Genomic DNA, 21,576 nt, shown 5'->3' on the forward strand with positions numbered 1-21,576 from the left:
TATAGACTAGACTATAGACTAGACTATAGACTAGACTATAGACTAGACTATAGACTAGACTATAGACTAGACTATAGACTAGACTATCGACTAGACTATAGGCTAGACCAGACTATAGGCTAGACCAGACTAAAGACTATAGACTAGACTAACGACAAGACTAGACTATAGACTATTCAATTTATGTAATTATATAATATAATTTACAATTTATGGATCTGGTAGATTTCATATTATATAACGGACAGATTGTGTTGCACCTTTTACACATTTTCATGATTAACAAATTTCTTTAAATTAAATACAAATTGGACCAAACAAAAATATTAAGAATTAAGAACATAAAAAATAATAACAAGTAATAACCGAATATGGTGTCAGTTGGCTGGAGGCGTTGTACTTTTTGGAGCACCACATCCCTCACTTAATGACAAACGTAAAAGCAACAGAAGCAACGAACAAGTAAGAAAACTATGAAGAACAAAAATAACAACAACGACGTCTATGATAACAAGAAAAAATGGAATAAAACGTGTTTAACACACCAAAATATTATGTACATAAGGTACTTCAGAACAAAACGTAGCAAATAATGAAAAAGAAACAACAGCAAAAACCACATAAAATGAACTTAAGAAGAAAAATATGAACAAAAATTAAAAAAAAAATATAAAGCATTTCCTCTCACTTACCCGATGATAGCGACATCTTGTAAGGCTCTTAGATTACTCTGCAAAGGACCAGCAAGTAGGAATAAAAGAAAAGTACCACAGCAACAACGACCATCGGTTTTTGGTAGGAAATAAAAGTGATCACAGAGTTTCACTCAAAATAACGGTTTATGTTTTCACTCAAATTATTGATTTTTAGTAGGAAATAAAAGTGATCAGAGATTTCGCTTGTTTTTGTTATATCTCTTATAGTTTTCGAGAAAAACGGACTATTGTGTTTTCACTCAAAATATCGGTTTTTCGTAGGAAATAAAAGTGATCACAGATTTCGCCTGTTTATGCTGTATCCCTTATAGTTTTCGAGAAAAGCAGACTTTTGTGTTTTCACTCAAATTATCAGTTTTTAGTAGGAAATAAAAGTAATCACAGATTTCGTTTGTTTTTACTGTATCTCTTATAGTTTTCGAGAAAAACGGACTTTTATGTTTTCACTCAAAATATCGGTTTTCAGTAGGAAATAATAAAACGGACTTTTATGTTTTCACTCAAAGCATCGGTTTTTGGTAGGAAATATTGTTTTTGCTGTATCTCTTATAGTTTTCGAGAAAACGGACTTTTATGTTTTCACTCAAAATATCGGTTTTTGGTAGGAAATAAAAGTGATCATAGATTTCGCTTGTTTTTGTTGTGTCTCTTATAGTTTTCGAAAAAAACGGACTTTTATGTTTTCACTCAAAATATCGGTTTTCATTAGGAAATAAAAGTGACCACAGATTTCGCTTATTTTTGCTGTATCTCTTATAGTTTTCGAGAAAAACGGACTATTGTGTTTTCACTCAAAATATTGGTTTTTAGTAGGAAAAAATGTGATCACAGATTTCGCTTGTTTTTGCTGTAGCTCTTATAGATTTCGAGAAAAAAGGACTTTTATGTTTTCACTCAAAATATCGGTTTTTAGTAGGAAGTGACCACAGATTTCGATTGATTTTGCTATATCTCTTACAGTTTTTGAGAAAAACGGACTTTTGTGTTTTCACTCAAATTATAGGTTTTTTGCAGAAAAAAAAGTGATCACAGATTTCGCTTGTTTTTGCAGTATCTCTTATAGTTTTCGAAAAAAACGGACTTTTGTGTTTTCACTCAAATTATCGGTTTTTAGTAGGAAATAAAAGTGATCACAGATTTCGCTAGTTTTTGCTGTATATATGATAGTTTTATAGTTTTCGAGAAAAACAGACTAACTCTTATAGTTTTCGATAAAAACGGACTTTTATGTTTTCTCTCAAAATATCTGCTTTTGGTAAAATAAAAGTGATCACAGATTTCGTTTGTTTTTGCTGTAACTCTTATAGTTTTCGAGAAAAACGGACTTTTATGTTTTCACTCAAAATATCGGTTTTTGGTAGGAAATAAAAGTGATCACAGATTTCACTTGTTTTTGCTGTAACTCTTATAGTTTTCAAGAAAAATAGACTTTTATGTTTTCACTCAAAATATCTGTTTTTGATAGAATAAAAGTGATCACAGATTTTATTTGTTTTTGCTGTATCTCTTATAGTTTTCAAGAAAAACGGACTTTTATGTTTTCAATCAAAAGGTCGGTTTTTGGTAGGAAATAAAAGTGATCACAGATTTCCCTTGTTTTTGCTGTAACTCTTATAGTTTTCGAGAAAAACGGACTTTTGTGTTTTCATCCAAAATATCGGTTTTTAGTAGGAAATAAAAGTGATCACAGATTTCCCTTGTTTTTGCTGTAACTCTTATAGTTTTCGAGAAAAACGGACTTTTATGTTTTCATCCAAAATATCGGTTTTTAGTAGGAAATAAAAGTGATCACAGATTTCGTTTGTTTTTGCTGTATCACTTATAGTTTTCGAGAAAAACGGACTTTTGTGTTTTCATCCAAAATAACGGTTTTTAGTAGGAAATAAAAGTGATCACAGATTTCGTTTGTTTTTGTTGTATCTCATATAGTTTTCGAGAAAAGCAGACTTTTGTGCTTTCACTCAAATTATCAGTTTTTAGTATATATAGTTTTCGAGAAAAACGGACTTTTGGGTTTTCACACAAAATATCGGTTTTTAGTAGGAAATAAAAGTAATCACAGATTTTGCTTGTTTTTGCTGTATTTCTTACAGTTTTCGAGAAAAACAGACTTTTGTGTTTTCACTCAAAATATCGGTTTTTGGTAGGAAATAAAAGTGATCACAGATTTCGCCTGTTTATGCTGTATCCCTTATAGTTTTCGAGAAAAACGGACTTTTGTGTTTTCACTCAAAATATCGGTTTTTGGTAGGAAATAAAAGTGATCACAGATTTCGCCTGTTTATGCTGTATCCCTTATAGTTTTCAAGAAAAACGGACTTTTATGTTTTCACTCAAAATATCGGTTTTTAGTAGCAAATAAAAGTGATCACAGATTTCGCCTGTTTATGCTGTATCCCTTATAGTTTTCGAAAAAAACGGACTTTTGTGTTTTCACTCAAAATATCGGTTTTTGGTAGGAAATAAAAGTGATCACAGATTTCGCCTGTTTATGCTGTATCCCTTATAGTTTTCGAGAAAAACGGACTTTTGTGTTTTCCTTCAAAATATCGGTTTTTAGTAAAAAGTAAAAGTGATCACAGATTTCGCTTGTTTTTGCTGTATCTCTTATAGTTTTGCAGAAAAATGAACTTTTATGTTTTCACACAAAATATCAGTTTTTGGTAGGAAATAAAAGTGATCACAGATTTCGCTTGTTTTTGCTGTATCTCTAATAGTTTTCAAGAAAAACAGACTTTTATGTTTTTACTCAAAATATCGGTTTTTAGTAGGAAATAAAAGTGATCACAGATTTCGCTTCTTTTTGCTGTATCTCTTATAGTTTTCGAGAAAAACTGACATTTGTGTTTTCACTCAAAATATCGGTTTTTAGTAGGAAATAAAAGTGATCACAGACTTTGCTTTTTTATGCTGTATCTCTTATCGCTTTCGAGAAAAACTGACTTTTGTGTTTTCACTTAAAATATCGGTTTTTAGTAGGAAGTGATCACAGATTTCGATTGATTTTGCTATATCTCTTACAGTTTTCGAGAAAAACAGACTTTTATGTTTTTACTCAAAATATCGGTTTTTAGTAGGAAATAAAAGCGATCACAGATTTCGCTTGTTTTTGCTGTAACTCTTATAGTTTTCGAGAAAAACGACTTTTATGTTTTCACTCAAAATATCGATTTTAGTAGGAAATAAAAGCGATCACAGATTTCGCTCAAAATATCGATTTTAGTAGGAAATAAAAGTGATCACAGATTTCGCTTGTTTTTGCTGCAACTCTTATAGTTTTCGAGAAAAACAGACTTTTATGTTTTCACTCCAAATATCAGTTTTTAACTTTTGTTTTTTCACTTAAAATATCGGTTTTTAGTAGGAAGTGATCACAGATTTCCATTGATTTTGCTATATCTCTTACAGTTTTCGAGAAAAACGGACTTCTGTGTTTTCACTCAAATTATTGGTTTTTTGTAGAATAAAAGTAATCACAGATTTTGCTTGATTTTGCTGTATCTCTTATAGTTTTTGAGAAAAACTGACTTTTGTGTTTTCACTCAAAACACCGGTTTATGGTAGGAAATAAAGGTGGTCACAGATTTCGCTTTTTTTGCTGTATATCTGATAGTTTTATAGTTTTCTTATAGTTTTCGAGAAAAACGGACCTTTATGTTTTCACTCAAAATATGGGTTTTTGGTAGGAAATAAAAGTGATCACAGATTTCGCTTGTTTTTGCTGTATCTCTTATAGTTTTCGAGAAAAACGGACTTTTATGTTTTCACTTAAAATATCGGTTTTTGAGAGGAAATAAAAGTGATCACAGATTTCGCTTGTTATTGCTGTATCTTTTATAGTTTTCGAGAAAAACAGACCTTTATGTTTTCACTCAAAATGTCGGTTTTTGGTAGGAAATAAAAGTGATCACAGCTTTTAATAGATTGTGCTGTAACTCTTATAGATTTCGAGAAAAACGGACTTTTATGTTTTTACTTAAAATATCGGTTTTTAGTAGGAAATAAAAGTGATCACAGATTTCGCTTGATTTTGCTGTATCTCTTATAGTTTTGGAGAAAAACAGACTTTTATGTTTTCACTCAAAAGGTCGGTTTTTTCACTCAAAATGTCGGTTTTTGGTAGGAAATAAAAGTGATCACAGCTTTCGATAGAATGTGCCATATCTGTTATAGTTTTCGAGAAAAACGGACTTTTATGTTTTCACGTAAAATATCGGTTTTTAGTAGGAAATAAAAGTGATCACAGATTTCGCTTGATTTTGCTGTATCTCTTATAGTTTTGGAGAAAAACAGACTTTTATGTTTTCACTCAAAAGGTCGGTTTTTGAAAGGAAATAAAAGTGATCACAGGTTTCGCTTGTTTTTGCTGTATCTCTTATAGTTTTCGAGAAAAACAGACCTTTATGTTTTCACTCAAAAGGTCGGTTTTTGAAAGGAAATAAAAGTGATCACAGATTTCGATTGTTTTTGCTGTATCTCTTATAGTTTTCGAGAAAAACGGACTTTTGTGTTTTCACTCAAAATATCGGTTTTTGAGAGGAAATAAAAGTGATCACAGATTTCGCTTGTTTTTGCTGTATCTCTTATAGTTTTCGAGAAAAACGGACTTTTATGTTTTCACTCAAAATGTCGGATTTTGGTAGGAAATAAAAGTGATCACAGCTTTCGATAGATTGTGCTTTATCTGTTATAGTTTTCGAGAAAAACGGACTTTTATGTTTTCACTTAAAATATCGGTTTTTAGTAGGAAATAAAAGTGATCACAGATTTCGCTTGATTTTGCTGTATCTCTTATAGTCTTTGAGAAAAACAGACTTTTATTTTTTCACCCAAAATATCGGTTTTTGGTAGGAAATCAAAGTTATCACAGATTTCGCTTATTTTTGCTGTATCTTTTATAGTTTTAGAGAAAAACGGACTTTTATGTTTTTACTCAAAATATTGGTTTTTAGTAGGAAATAAATGTGATCAGAGATTTCTCTTGTTTTTGCTGTATCTCTTATATTTTTCAAGAAAAGCAGACTTTTGTGTTTTCACTCAAAATATAGGTTTTTGATAGGAAATAAAAGTGATCACAGATTTCGATTGTTTTTGCTGTATCTCTTATAGTTTTCGAGGAAAACGGACTTTTATGTTTCCACACAAAATATCGGTTTTTGGTAGTAAATAAAAGAGATCACAGATTTCGCTTGTTTTTGCTGTATCTCTTATAGTTTTCGAGAAAAACGATCTTTTATGTTTTCAGTCAAAATATCAGTTTTTGGTAGGAATTAAAAGTGATCACAGATTTCCCTTGTTTTTGCTGTATCTCTTATAGTTTTCGAGATAAGCGGACTTTTGTGTTTTCACTCAAATTATCGGTATTTCTTATGAAATAAAAGTGATCACAGATTTCGACTCTTTTTGCTGTATTTCTTATAGTTTTCGAGAAAAACGGACTTTTGTGTTTTCACTCAAAATATCGGTATTTAGTAGGAATTAAAAGTGATCACAGATTTCGATTGATTTTGCTATATCTCTTATAGTTTTCGAGAAAAACGGACTTTTGAGTTTTCACTCAAATTATCGGTATTTGGTATGATCACAGATTTCGAATCTTTTTGCTGTATTTTTTTATAGTTTTCGAGAAAAACGGACTTTTATGTTTTCACACAAAATATCGGTTTTTGGTTGGAAGTAAAAGTTATCACAGATTTCGCTTGTTTTTGCTGTATCTCTTATACTTTTCGAGAAAAACGGACTTTTATGTTTTCACTCAAAATATCGGTTTTAGTAGGAAATAAAAGTGATCACAGATTTCGTTTGTTTTTGCTGTATCTCTTATAGTTTTCAAGAAAAACGGACCTTTATGTTTTCACTCAAAATATCGGTTTTTGAGAGGAAATAAAAGTGATCACAGATTTCGCTTGTTTTTGCTGTATCTCTTATAGTTTTCGAGAAAAACGGACCTTTATGTTTTCACTCAAAAGGTCGGTTTTTGTTAGGAAATAAAAGTGATCACAGATTTCGCTTGTTTTTGCTGTATCTCTTATAGTTTTCGAGAAAAACAGACTTTTATGTTTTCACTCAAAATATCGGTTTTTAGTAGGGAATAAAAGTGATCACAGATTTTTTCACTGAAATTATCGGTTTTTGTTAGGAAATAAAAGTGATCACAGATTTCGCTTGTTTTTGCTGTATCTCTTATAGTTTTCGAGAAAAACAGACTTTTATGTTTTCACTCAAAAGGTCGGTTTTTAGTAGGAAATAAAAGTGATCACAGATTTTTTCACTGAAATTATCGGTTTTAGGTAGGAAATAAAAGTGATCAGAGATTTCTCTTGTTTTTGCTGTATCTCTCATATTTTTCAAGAAAAGCAGACTTTTGTGTTTTCACTCAAAATATCGGTTTTTGGTAGGAAATATTGTTTTGCTGTATCTCTTATAGTTTTCGAGAAAAACGGACTTTTATGTTTTCACTCAAAATATCGGTTTTTAGTAGGAAATAAAAGTGATCGCAGAGTTCGCTTGTTTTTGCTGTATCTCTTATAGTTTTTGAGAAAAACGGACTTTTGTGTTTTCACTTAAAAGATCGGTTTTTAATAGGAAATAAAATTGATTACAGATTTTGTTTGTTTTTGCTGTATCTCTTATAGTTTTCGAGAAAAGTGGACTTTTGTGTTTTCACTGAAATTATCGGTTTTTAGAAGGATATAAAAGTGATCACAGATTTCACTTGTTTTTGCTGTATCTCTTATAGTTTTCGAGAAAAACAGACTTTTATGTTTTCACTCAAAAGGTCGGTTTTAGGTAGGAAAAAAGTGATCACGGATTTCGCTTGTTTTTGCTGTAACTCTTATAGTTTTTGAGAAAAACGGGCTATTATGTTTTCAATCAAAATATCGGTTTTTGGTAGGAAATAAAAGTGATCACAGATTTTGCTTGTTTTTGCTGTATCTCTTATAGTTTTCGAGAAAAACGGACTTTTATGTTTTCACTCAAAATATTGGTTTTTAGTAGGAAATAAAAGTGATCACATATTTCGCTTGTTTTTGCTGTATCTCTTATAGTTTTCGAGAAAAACGGACTTTTTTGTTACACTCAAATTATCGGTTTTGGTAGGAAATAAAAGTGATCACAGATTTCGCTTGTTTTTGCTTTAACTCTTATAGTTTTCGAGAAAAACGGATTTTTGTGTTTTCACTGAAATCATCGGTTTTTAGTAGGAAATAAAAGTGATCACAGATTTCGCTTGTTTTTGCTGTATCTCTTATAGTTTTCGAGAAAAACAGACTTTCATGTTTTCACTCAAAATATCGGAGAGGAAATAAAAGTGATCACAGATTTCGCTTGTTTTTGTTGTATCTCTTATAGTTTTCGAGAAAAACAGGCTTTTATGTTTTCACTCAAAATATCGGTTTTTAGTAGGAAATAAAAATGATCACAGATTTCGATTGATTTTGCTGTATCTTTTATAGTTTTCGAGAAAAACGGACTTTTATGGTTTCACTCAAAATATCAGTTTTTAAGAACGAAATAAAAGTGATCACAGATTTTGCTTGTTTTTGCTGTATAAGATAGTTTTCGAGAATAACATACTTTTATGTTTTTACTCAAAATATCGGAGAGGAAGTAAAAGTGATCACAGATTTCGCTTGTTTTTGCTGTAACTCTTATAGTTTTCGAGAAAAACGTACTTTTATGTTTTCACTCAAAATATCGGTTTTTAGTAGGAAATAAAAGTGATCACAGATTTCGCTTGTTTTTGCTGTATCTTTTATAGTTTTCGAGAAAAACGGACTTTTATGTTTTCACTCAAAATATCGGTTTCTAGTAGGAAATAAAAGCGATCACAGATTTCGTTTGTTTTTGCTATATCTCTTATAGTTTTCGAGAAAAACGGACTTTTGTGTTTTCACTGAAATTATCCGTTTTTAGTAGGATATAGAAGTGATCACAGAATTCGCTTGTTTTTGCTGTATCTCTTATAGTTTTCGAGAAAACCGGACTTTTGTGTTTGTACATAAATTGTAGTTTTTTAGTAGTAAATAAAAGTGATCACACATTTCGCTTGTTTTTGCTGTATCTCTTATAGTTTTCGAGAGAAACGGACTTTTATGCTTTCACTCAAATTATCGGTTTTGGTAGGAAATAAAAGTGATCGCAGATTTCGCTTGTTTTTGCTTTAACTCTTATAGTTTTCGAGAAAAACGGACTTTTGTTTTTTCACTGAAATTATCGGTTTTTGGTAGGAAATAAAAGTGATCACAGATTTCGCTTGTTTTTGCTGTATCTCTTATAGTTTTCGAGAAAAACGGACTTTTATGTTTTCACTCAAAATATCGGTTTTTAGTAAGAAATAAAAGTGATCACAGATTTCGCTTGTTTTTGCTGTATCTCTTATAGCTTTCAAGAAAAACATACTTTTATGTTTTCACGGTTTTGGTAGGAAATAAAAGTGATCACAGATTTCGCTTGTTTTTGCTGTATCTCTTATAGTTTTCGAGAAAAACGGACTTTTATGTTTTCACTCAAAATATCGGTTTTTAGTAGGAAATAAAAGTGATCACAGATTTCGCTTGTTTTTGCTGTATCTCTTATAGCTTTCAAGAAAAACATATTTTTATGTTTTCACGGTTTTGGTAGGAAATAAAAGTGATCACAGATTTCGCTTGTTTTTGCTGTATCTCTTATAGTTTTCAAGAAAAACATACTTTTATGTTTTCACTCAAAATATCGGTTTTTGAGAGCAAATAAAAGTGATCACAGATTTCGCTTGTTTTTGCTGTATCTCTTATAGTTTTCGAGAAAAACTGACTTTTATGTTTTCACTCAAAATATCGGTTTTTAGTAGGAAATAAAAAAACGGACTTTTATGTTTTCACTCAAAGCATCGGTTTTTGATAGGAAATATTGTTTTTGCTGTATTTCTTATAGTTTTCGAGAAAAATCTGATCACAGATTTCGCTTGTTTTTGCTGTATCTCTTATAATTTTCGAGAAAAACGGACTTTTGTGTTTTTCGGTTTTTGGTAGGAAATAAAAGTGATCATAGATTTCGATTGATTTTGCTATATCTCTTATAGTTTTCGAGAAAAACGGACTTTTGTGTTTTCATTCAAAATATCGGTTTTTAGTAGGAAATATAAGTGATCACAGATTTCGCTGTGATATAAGTGATCACAGATTTCGCTTGTTTTTGCTGTATCTCTTATAGTTTTCAAGAAAAACAGACTTTAATGTTTTCACTCAAAATATCTGTTTTTGATAGAATAAAAGTATCACAGATTTCGCTTGCTTATGCTGTATCTCTTACAGTCTTCGAGAAAAACGGACCTTTATGTTTTCACTCAAAATATCGGTTTTTAATAGGAAATAAAAGTGATCACAGATTTTGCTTGTTTTTGCAGTATCTCTTATACTTTTCGAGAAAAACGGACTTTTATGCTTTCAGTCAAAATATCAGTTTTTGATAGGAAATAAGAGTGATCACAGATTTCGATTGGTTTTGCTGTATCCCTTATACTTTTCGGGAAAAGCAGACTGTTGTGTTTTCACTCAAAATATCGTTTTTTAATAGGAAATAAAAGTGATCACAGATTTTGCTTGTTTTTGCTGTATCTCTTATAGTTTTCAAAATAAACGGACTTTTGTGTGTTTCACTCAAAATATCGGTATTTGGTATGAAACAAAAGTGATCACAGATTTCGATTGTTTTTGCTGTATCTCTTATAGTTTTCGAGAAAAGCAGACTCTTGTGTTTTCACTCAAAATATCGGTTTTTTATAGGAAATAAAAGTGATCACAGATTTCGCTTGTTTTTGCTGTATCTCTCATAGTTTTCGAGAAGAACAGACTTTTATGTTTTCACTCAAAATATCTGCTTTGGGTAGAATAAAAGTTATCACAGATTTCCCTTGTTTTTGCTGTTACTCTTATAGTTTTCGAGAAAAACTGACTTTTGTGTTTTCACTCAAAATATCGATTTTTAGTAGTAAATAAAAGTGATCACAGATTTCGCTTGTTTTTGCTGTATCTCTTATAGTTTTCGTGAAAAACGGACCTTTATGTTTTCACTCAAAATATCGGTTTTTTGGTAGGAATTAAAAGTGATCACAGATTTCGCTTGTTTTTGCTGTATCTCTTATTGTGTTTTTTGTGTTTTCAATCATAATATCGGTTTTTGGTGGAAAATAAAGTGAAATACAGGTTTTTTTTGCTGTATCTCTTGAAGTTTTCGAGTATGTGTTACGAGGGTTGTTTTATTGTTTTATAGTTTTATTAGCTCAGAAAATTGTTATACAAAAAAACGATATTAGATGACAAGAACAAATCTGTCATAGCTGTGATCGATGATGATGATGTTAATAGAGTAAAATTTAAGCCAAATTTACTAAGCAAACGATTTCAATACTGCACCTTAAACAACATCATATTTCTAAAAATATTCTTATAATAATTTTAAAGTTTTCACCATCAATGTACTCCAGCAGCACAAATAGTCAAACATAAACCAAACAAAAATCATTGTGAAAAAAGCCTACTACTCTAATATTTTTTTGCCATGATAATTGTGACACCCCTACTTAAACGCTGCAAAAATAAATCTCATAAACACGGTTGCCACCTAAAGTGTTTGAAAATATTTTTTTTATTTATTATTTTTAAAAAGAAAAATTTATTATATAATTAAGCTTTAATGAAAAAAGACTATCAAACACAAATAAATTATTCAAATACACACGAATATCGCATAAAAACTAGTTTTAATACTTACGAATTTGGATCAAACACAGCATGAAATAAAAAGACAGTTAATTCAAAGGGATGCAATGAGTGAGACTGGCACAAGGCTCCCTTTTGTTATCCTTGAAGAGCATTCCCATAGACTAGATTATTGACTAGACTATAGACTAGACTATAGACCAGACTATAGACTAGACTATTGACTAGACTATAGACCAGACTATAGACTAGACTATTGACTAGACTATAGACTAGACTATAGACTAGACTATAGACTAGACTATAGACTAGACTATAGACTAGACTATAGACTAGACTATAGACTAGACTATAGACTAGACTATAGACTAGACTATAGACTAGACTATAGACTAGACTATAGACTAGACTATAGACTAGACTATAGACTAAACTATAGACTAGACTATAGACTAGACTATAGACTAGACGTGAAGTAGAAAGGTTTTTGAGGGTGTTAGTATTTTAAGATCGTTAAACATCTAAACGTCTATTCGTGAACCATTTGAATAAGGAGAGATATTTGCACGATATTTTGATCATAGTTTACCTGTTCGCCCTCCTTAATAATCATAGTATGATAAAGTCATAGACATACACCTAAATACATATTTAATAAAATAGTTAAGATTTTGATTTATCGTAACATCAAAATTATCAACAGAACCGCCCACAAACATCACTATTGCTATCAACATCCTCAACCCCATCGTCCTCATCATAATCATTTTAATCCTTTTGTAAAATATTCAAACTCAGTTGGTAACTCTTTTTGCTTCCCCGTATAATTCTGTGATTTTTTGGTAGTTCTTTTAGTTGCCCGATAAAAAGGAAACAACTTAAAGTGACTTTTCTATGAATCTGTCTATCTGTCCGTCTGTTTGTATATCTCCCTCTCTAGTCTCTTTAAAAGCATCTATGTATATATGTATATTTGCAGCAACATTTGTTAAATGTTAGTATTGGTATTAGTGTAAATGTTGTATTATGTGTGTATGTATGTATATGTGTGTATGCGCTTAAGAGTAGCATAATACCAGCTGTAAAGAATGACAACACTTTAAATACCATTTCCTTGGCTCTAGTCACGTTCGTTGAAGCATCCGAACGGCTTTTGTCTCTTTATTTAGAAATTATGCAAAAGGCAATTAAAATGCTTGTAATACACTTGTTAGTGTAAAATCATGCCACACCACTACAACGTATACAACTTCTTCCACTACTAGCTACTATTTGTATATCTCTTTACTTTACACTATTAGGGAAATTTGGTAGGAGTGACAGCTTACTACTTTTCTTTGTATTTTAGTTTTTTTTTTTTTTCTTAAAGACGACAAGTGTTATTTTTATTATTAGTTACTTTCACTTCAACAAACACCCACATTTGTTTTCTTTAGCTTCAAATGACTTTTGTATGAGTAATTTGAATTTTATGAAATGTGTTTTAATGTTTAATACTCGTATATTAAGAGTGGTTAAGTTTTAATTTAAATAATTTTGTTTGAAATTTATGAAATACTTTTTATATAAAACTAATTTAGGTTAGCATAATAATCATAAAATATGTCGAAGAGCTTTAATTTAAGTAATACAAAACATGTGTCTAGAACATACATAGAACAGAACTTGAACTGAATGAACTAGAACTGAACTAGAACTAGAACTGAACTGAACTGAACTGAACTGAACTAGAACTGAACTAGAACTGAACTAGAACTGAACTAGAACTGAACTAGAACTGAACTAGAACTGAACTAGAACTGAACTAGAACTGAACTAGAACTGAACTAGAACTGAACTAGAACTGAACTAGAACTGAACTAGAACTGAACTAGAACTGAACTAGAACTGAACTAGAACTGAACTAGAACTGAACTAGAACTGAACTAGAACTGAACTAGAACTGAACTAGAACTGAACTAGAACTGAACTAGAACTGAACTAGAACTGAACTAGAATTGAACTAGAACTGAACTTGGGAGCTTTAAAAAGTATTTCAATTGGCTGAATGGGCAGTGAGGTCTGCAAATATTTTTTTTTTAATACTGGCTAAAGAGTGAATATAATGTCTTCTTAGGATTTCATATAGCTAACACACTAAGTTGTTTGTACAGTCCTACTCTCCACCTTTTATTCTTTTGGTTACAACAACTGTAAATAAACCTTAAACCTGGTCATAAACTTGACTTTATAAGCTTAAATTAAATGCTAAAAAAGGTGTATGTATCAACGTTTAACCGAACGTACGTACATACATAGGTAAACGTAAGTAAGTACGAACAAACAAATTGACTTTAAGCACACGAGTCTACACATAAAGTCCAATAGCAACAATAATAGATACAGTGATAGTACTTTCGTAAAGTACTTACACACATACTTGTAAGTTTGAAAATAAAATGAGATGAATTATGCAAAATATCTAAGAATGTTTGTATGTATGTATATCTATGATATTATGCTGGTGTAATTGTAAGTGTTTGTAACTAAATGCAAATATTTATGTAAATATTAGACATTATAAGTACTAAAAGACATGTTGTATGGATGTTTTATGTTAAATACTGCAAAAGAAAAAGACAACTGTTGAAGATTCTAACAGAGTTTTATAACTTTATTTGCTTTTCCTTGTCTAAACAAGTTTTCTATAGAAAAAGTGGATTTTGTCCCTAAAACTATTCTGAAGAAACACATGCTTGAGTATGGACAACTTCTTATAGAAAACTTGCTATAGTTTAGAAAAATTTTCTAGATAAAACGTTTCTATAGTCTAGACAACTTTTCTACTGTCTTGACAATAGAAACGGTTGTTCTTGTCTAAACAAATTTTCAATAGAAAAAGTGACTTTTGCCCTTTTCTTTAAAAGAAGTTGATTTAGTTTAGACATCTTTTCAATAGAAAAAGTTTCTCAAGTTTAGACAATTTCTCTGTAGAAAATCTAGAAAAAGAAAGTTACTCAGATTTAGGCAAATTTTCTAGAAAAAATGTTTTTAAAGTCTGGACAAATTTTGTATAGAAAAGGAGTCTTCACTTTATCTTGTTCAGATCTTCTTCTGTAGAACAAATTACTCTGAACAACGAAAAGAAAGTTGCTGTTGTCTAGACAACTTTTCATTAGAATATGTTATTTATCTGAAAATTTTTCTAGAGAAAGAAGTGCTCGATTATGGATAACATTTCTATAGAGGTATTTGCTTCTACTTAGAAAGCAGCTTTTCTATAAAAGAAGTTGATATAGTTTAGACATTTTATCAATAGAAAAAGTCTCTCAAGTTTAGACAAATTCTTGTTTAACAAGTTGCCCAAGTGGCCTAGACTTGGCCACTTGAGGAACTTTGCTCTAGTTTAAACAACATTTCCACAGCAACTCCTATTCCAGTATAGACAGTTTTTCTATGGAAAAAATTGCTTCAATTTGTACAATGAATAAATTGATTTAGCACAGACAATTTTCCAATAGAAAATGTAGTTTTAGTCTAGAAAACATTTCTTAAAGTTTTCATAGACAATTTTCCAAAAGAAAATGTAGTTTAAGTCTAGACAACATATCTTAAAATTTTCATTGCAAAAAAATCTCTAATCTAGAGATCTTTTCTATAGAATAAGTTTCTCTAGTCTGAAAAATTTTTCGTTTCTCTAGTGAGGAATTTTTTTTTTTACAAAAAAACAAAATTTTTTTCTTTAATCTCGACAACTTTTTTATAGAATAAGTTTCTCTTGTCTATATAACTTTAGAACAAAGTTTAATAAGTTGTTCTAAGTAATGCAGAAAATATTTGTATAGAAAAAGTTATACCCTACAACACTTTAGTAGGAATAGGTTGTGCTGATGTTTGTAACGCACAATAATATTAGTCCTATACCCACCTTAAAGTATACTAATTGGCTCAGAATCATTTTCTGATTTAGCTATGTCCGTCCGTCTGTATGTCCGTCTGTCCGTCCGTCTGTCTGTCTGCTTGTCTGTCCATAATCAAACTACAGGTCGAAATTTTGGAGAAATTTGCCACATGATATTCTATGATACCGTAGATGAAGCCTATTGAAAATGGTTAATATCGGTCCATTTTTTCTCCTAGCCCCATACAACTGAATCCTCGAATAGGCCTTGTAAAGCTTATAATCAAGGTTTACAAGGCCTCAGGAATTCTTTTATAATAGGTTCCAATTTTATTTAACAATAAACGGCTTAAGTATCTGAGGATTATGTGAGTGATTATGGCTACTAAACCACATTTTGTGTTTATAAAAGTTGAAGGGTATTATATGGTCTGCCTTGCCCGACTATAATTTCTTACTTGTTCTTTATTCCAAATACTATGTTGGGTCAAACAAAATCTTTTTGAATGAACATTAAATTTTTTTATTCCTTTGAACAATTTTATGATAAACAATATGCTAATTAAAACAAAAATTGAACTCATGCATTAAAATTGTCAAAATAACAAAATCAATAATATATTTGTAAGTGACTATTAGTTAAAAAATGAAAAACATTTAAATATTATTATTATTATGTTTCTCAAATTATTGTGTTAATGAAAACGAACAATATGTAGAAGAAATAGATTTTAATGCGTACATATAACGATGCGTAAGAAATCGATATCGTTTGTTGTTGTAGGCGGTACAAATCATTTATTTCAGTTTTCAATTGTCAAAGAGTAATAATTGAAAATGCACACACACAATATGAATTAGATTAGAATGGTTAAACACAAACAAACAAACAAACAAACGTATTCCACATATTGATAAACAAACAACTAATTCTAATTTAAATTCTAATACCAATTCTAATATAACGATGCTACCAAATGTATCTATTGCTTTATTGAAAGCTGTCATCAATGATTTTTGATAACTCAATCCAACAGTATCGTTAAAACATTCGTATGCTCATGTACATACAACACGCATCACATTTTACGCTTGATAATTTTTAACAACCTAAAGAAAAAAAAGAGAGCTCCATTAGGTGTCGGAAGCAGTTTTCTCTACGGATTTCAAAACATTTAGTAATTGAAGTATGTGTGTGTGTGAGAGTTTGTTTTTTTTCACATTTAATTCTAAAAATATTCACTTTTTTCCTAATGAAGGTTTTATGTAGCGGTTACAATGAACCAGAATTTATTTTTCTATTCGTTATTCGTGCTGCTAGTGTTGGTGACAGTTGAACAATTGAGTTTCGTTGATACGAGTGTTAATTTAACCAAATTTCACAGTCAACGTCAAAAACGCGGTTTAATTTTCACAAATGGTGGCACTTTGAAGGTAAAAACTGTAATGTGTATAAAAAATTAAAAAAAAAAAATAATAATTGATAACTTCATTTAAAAATAATTCATCTATTGATGAAATTATATATTCACTTAACAACATTTAATGGAATTTTTTATGTCAGTGACAAGTGTGATTAATGTTATTTTTAAAGTGACAAAAAAATGAATTCAATCAAATACATCTGGTCGATTTGCTCAAGACAATACTAATTGACAATATAATGGTTTAGGAATTTGCTTAATTAACCGTGTAAATATGTTTAGAAGTACTACATACGTCAATTTCGCACCTGTTCTGCTAAATAATGGAAAATTTAAGCAATTTTTATATTAGAATTTAATTAAGATATTTTATGTTTAAGAAAATGTTTTCCATACAGAAAGTTGATTTAATCTAGATCTTTTCTTGAATCTTTTTATAAGATAAAACTAGTCCGTTATAAACTATTCTTCTATAGAAGAAGATAATCTATAAATAGAAATAGTTTATCTAATATATTAAAAGAATGTCTAGTGTAGATATATAGAAAACAAGTTTTCAATAGAAAAAATAAGTTTTATCTAGACAAATTGTGTTTCTAATAGAAAAAGTTTGTCTAGTCTAGACAAATTTTCTATAGAAAAAGTTTGTCTAGTCTAGACAAATTTTCTATAGAAAAAGTTTGTCTAGTCTAGACAAATTTTCTATAGAAAAAGTTTGTCTAGTCTAGACAAATTTTCTATAGAAAAAGTTTGTCTAGTCTAGACTACATTTCTATAGAAAAAGTTTACTTAGTCTAGAAGACTTTTCTATAGAAAAAGTTTACTTAGTCTAGAAGACTTTTCTATAGAAAAAGTTTGACTAGTCCAGACAATTTTTCTATAGAAAAAGTTTGTCTAGCCAAGACATCTTTTCTATAGAAAAAATGAGTCTAGTCTAGACAACTTTTCTACGGAAAAAGTTTGTCTAGTCAAGGCAACTTCTCTATAGAAAAATTGGTGTAGGCAAGATGACATTTCTATAGAAACAATAAATCTAGTCTAGATTACTTTTCTATAGAAAAAGTGAGTCTAGTCAAGACAACTTTTTTAAAGAAAAAGTTTGTTTTCTCAAATTCTCAAACCTATAGAAAAAATTGTTTAGTCTAGACAACTTTTCTATAGAAAAAGTTTGTATAATCAAGACAACTTTTCTATAGAAAAAACTTTGCCTAGTCAAGACAACATTTCTATAGAAAAAGTGAGTCTAGTCTAGATAACTTTTCTATAGAAAAAAGATAGTCTAGTCTAGACAGTTTTTCTATAAAGAGTGTGTTTAGTATAAATAACATCTCTATAGAAAAAAGTTTGTCTGGTCTAAAAATTTTTTCTATAGAAAAAAATAGCTTAGTTTAAACAACTTTTCCAAAGTTACTCTATTCTAGAAAACTTTATTAAAGGAAATTTTTATTAGAAGATATAGACTTTCATAAGGGACAGCTGGATCATCATGGACCGAAGAATATTCAAGATTTGCAGCTAACAAACTGACATAAGAAAATAAACCAAAAAATTTTCATAAATAACAATCAACATTACTCATACGCTCTTACGCACTCAAATGTATTATTAAATTTTAATTTAAATTATAATAAATTCCAAGTTGTCCATAGGTCCATCGATGCCCGTACGTTTGGCTGATCCAATAGCATTTCGTTCGTTAGTGTGTTCTTACAGCCTACAGGGTGGGCATTATAAAATACCACCAGAACCTACATATCCATGGGATAAATGGGAGGATACTTTTGCAAGGTCACTCAATCAAATGAGAAGAAGATTTGAAAATTACGGTGAATATGAACAGGATGAGTCAAGAGAATTTCTTTATATGGTTTTGGAAAAATATATGTCACGTAATAATGTCGATGGAAGACAATGTCTATTAAGGGCAATATGTGAAAATGCCCAAGTTCATGAACATATAGGAGTATTTGCAAATGTTTTAGATGTGGTATTAACGTAAGTACTAAGAGACAGACATTGTTAAATAAAATTTTATATATAAACTAAATTTGTTTGTGTTTATGTCTGTCTTCCAATAATCACTTGTTCCTAACTAAGCTCATGATTATAATTTCTTTCTTTTTAATTACAATAGACCAGGCAAGGAAAATCTGGATAATTCATATAGAATGGCATTACAAGCTGGACGTCATGGAGCTGATTGTATAAAATTATTTAATTCATGTCCTAAAGGCTCCAGTCTATTGGATCAATATATAGATGAACTTTAATGTTAAAGCTCAAATGACAAGACTTACACACATACAACAAAAATATGTATAAAAAGGAAAATGAAAAAAATAATAAAATTATTCAACAAGCCAAATCCTTAACATAATCTTATGAATTCCTTAAACGTTTGTAGGTAGTTTTTTTTTCTCCTGTTAAACAAACAACCATCTATGATTTGGTGTTTTGGTTTTTTAATTTTTTTCTATGTTTTCCTTCTTTTTTCGCTGTAAATTCCATTGCTGAGTTTTACTACATTTCAGAGGGTGGTTAAGTAAATTCTAAGCAGGATTTAAAGGCATGAAATTTTGATTTAAAATAGCTATATAGAAAATGGCGAGCAATATACTAATCTAAAGTACAGGCTAGACTAAGTATAGAACAGACCATAGACTAAACTATAGACTAGACTATAGACTTGTCTATTCTATAGACTATACTATAGACTACACTATTAACTAGACTATAAACTAAACATTAGACTAGACAATAAACTAGAAATGTCTTTGACTAAACTATAGACTAATCCATAGATCCATAATCGACTATAGACTAGTTAATAGAAAAGACTATATACTTACTCAGACATTGTTAAATATAGACTATACTATAAACTAGTCTATAGACTATACTATAAATTAGTCTATAGACTATACTATAGACTAGTCTATAGACTATACTATAGACTAGTCTATAGACTATACTATAGACTATACTATAGACTAGACTATAGACTAGACTATAGACTAGACTATAGACTAGACTATAGACTAGACTATAGACTAGACTATAGACTAGACTATAGACTAGACTATAGACTAGACTATAGACTAGACTATAGACTAGACTATAGACTAGACTATAGACTAGACTATAGACTAGACTATAGACTAGACTATAGACTAGACTATAGACTAGACTATAGACTAGACTATAGACTGTAATATAGACTAAACTATAGTTTTATTTAATTTTCTAATTTCTCCAAAATTAGTGTATAGTTATTTTGAATGGTAAAGTGAAGAATCGATTATTTAAAAATTCTGGTTTTCGTTAGATGTTTGCCGATGGTAAAGTTCTGTCATAAGGTTTTACTACATGGATTATATATTTTTTAGTTTCTCGTGTTTGTTTAACCTTTACAAATAGCTGGCGTAAAGTGAGTTTATCAAGCGGAACGCACTATTCTATATTTAAACGTAGATTTTGTTAATGGGATTAAATCCTAAAATGAACCCATTCCATCATATATAAGACAGACTTATTTTCATATTCTGATTGAGAGATTAATAAAATTATTCTGAATATAATCTCTAAGTCAGAAATATAGCTTAGTTTATAGTTGCAACTTCAGTCAATTCTGAACTATATTTACAATTTAGTTTACAATCTGGACTTAGTTTGAAGGGTGTTTGAAATTTTATTCTAGCCTATATTTGCTGTTTTCGGTGTTAAAAAACTTTATCTTTCATTTCACTCTATATATTGGCTGATGTCAGTGTCATGTACGCGTACAAATCTATTTAAAATCTATTTAACTGTAGACAAGGATAAGCTTCATTCACAGTTTTCAATACCATTGCCATGGACGAACTTTGTCTACTTTTTAACATTTTCTAGTTTTTTTCATTCTTTTTTTTTTGTTCAACTTCTTTTATTCACTATATATTTTGTTTTTGGGGATTATATAGGAAACTTGCTGTTTTTGTTGTTGGGGCGGGAAATCATTTAGTATGCTGTTTGCATTTTTCCGCTATGTGTCTGTTTGTATATTTGTGCTTTGTATCTGTGTGTTTGCATCAACCATATTACGTTACTTGTATTTGTAGTAGTTGCTGCTGTTAGTCTATTTTAGTATAAATTTGTTTATACAGTGTTGGTATTTAAAAATACGTACTCGTACACTGTCTGGAAGATTGTTTAAATAGTTGGTTAATTTGGTAGACGTCAAGTCAGGTATTTGTATACAGCTCAAAGGAAATAGTAGTGTTTTTTTGTGTTTATAACATTATAGCCTTGGAAATGTGTGAACATTTAAAGACGTGGACAGATTGTTTAAAATCTTTTGCTTTTTTACAATCTACCATATATATAGTTGTTTTTATAAGACATTTTATTATTGATTTAAGTTTTAATTTTTTAAAAAAATTATACAAAGTATATTTTTTTAAATATCAACCTATAGAAATCACCCCCAACGGTCACTGTACCATTATATTTTTTGTTGCCTTTTACAAAAGTTTTTCTATTATTAACTTTTGTTTTTTTTTATATTTTGATTTTCATATTCATTTTACTGTAGAAAAAACTTGCTGAAACTATTATTGTGTATACTCTCTGGTATAAAACAACTAATAGTGATGATGTGGTATTATTTTTCCCTTCTTACTTTTAGCAAACTAAACTGTATGCCAAAGATAATATATGTTTAAGTATTAGTTAGTGTTTGTCAGTAGCTGTTTAAAATATTGAGTGATTTTTAGTTTAGTACCGCTAAAATACACTAGGTATTAAGCATACATGAACACATACATTTTCATATATAGATTTAAGACTACACTTAACAGACAACTTTATAAAATCAA

General features: G+C 29.8%; 1 protein-coding gene across 1 annotated transcript; it reads left to right on the forward strand.

Annotated features, from left to right (window-relative positions):
* Window positions 1-16,577: 16,577 nt before the first annotated feature.
* Window positions 16,578-19,079, forward strand: LOC111688933. The gene is made up of 3 exons (XM_046952543.1): window positions 16,578-16,733; window positions 18,363-18,718; window positions 18,858-19,079. The coding sequence occupies exons 1-3, from the start codon at window positions 16,578-16,580 to the stop codon at window positions 18,991-18,993; spliced, it is 648 nt and encodes a 215-aa protein (XP_046808499.1). The 3' UTR covers window positions 18,994-19,079.
* The last annotated feature ends 2,497 nt before the right edge of the window (window positions 19,080-21,576 follow it).

The sequence above is a fragment of the Lucilia cuprina genome, chromosome 5 (assembly GCF_022045245.1).
Source record: "Lucilia cuprina isolate Lc7/37 chromosome 5, ASM2204524v1, whole genome shotgun sequence".
Taxonomy (NCBI): Eukaryota; Metazoa; Arthropoda; class Insecta; order Diptera; family Calliphoridae; genus Lucilia; species Lucilia cuprina.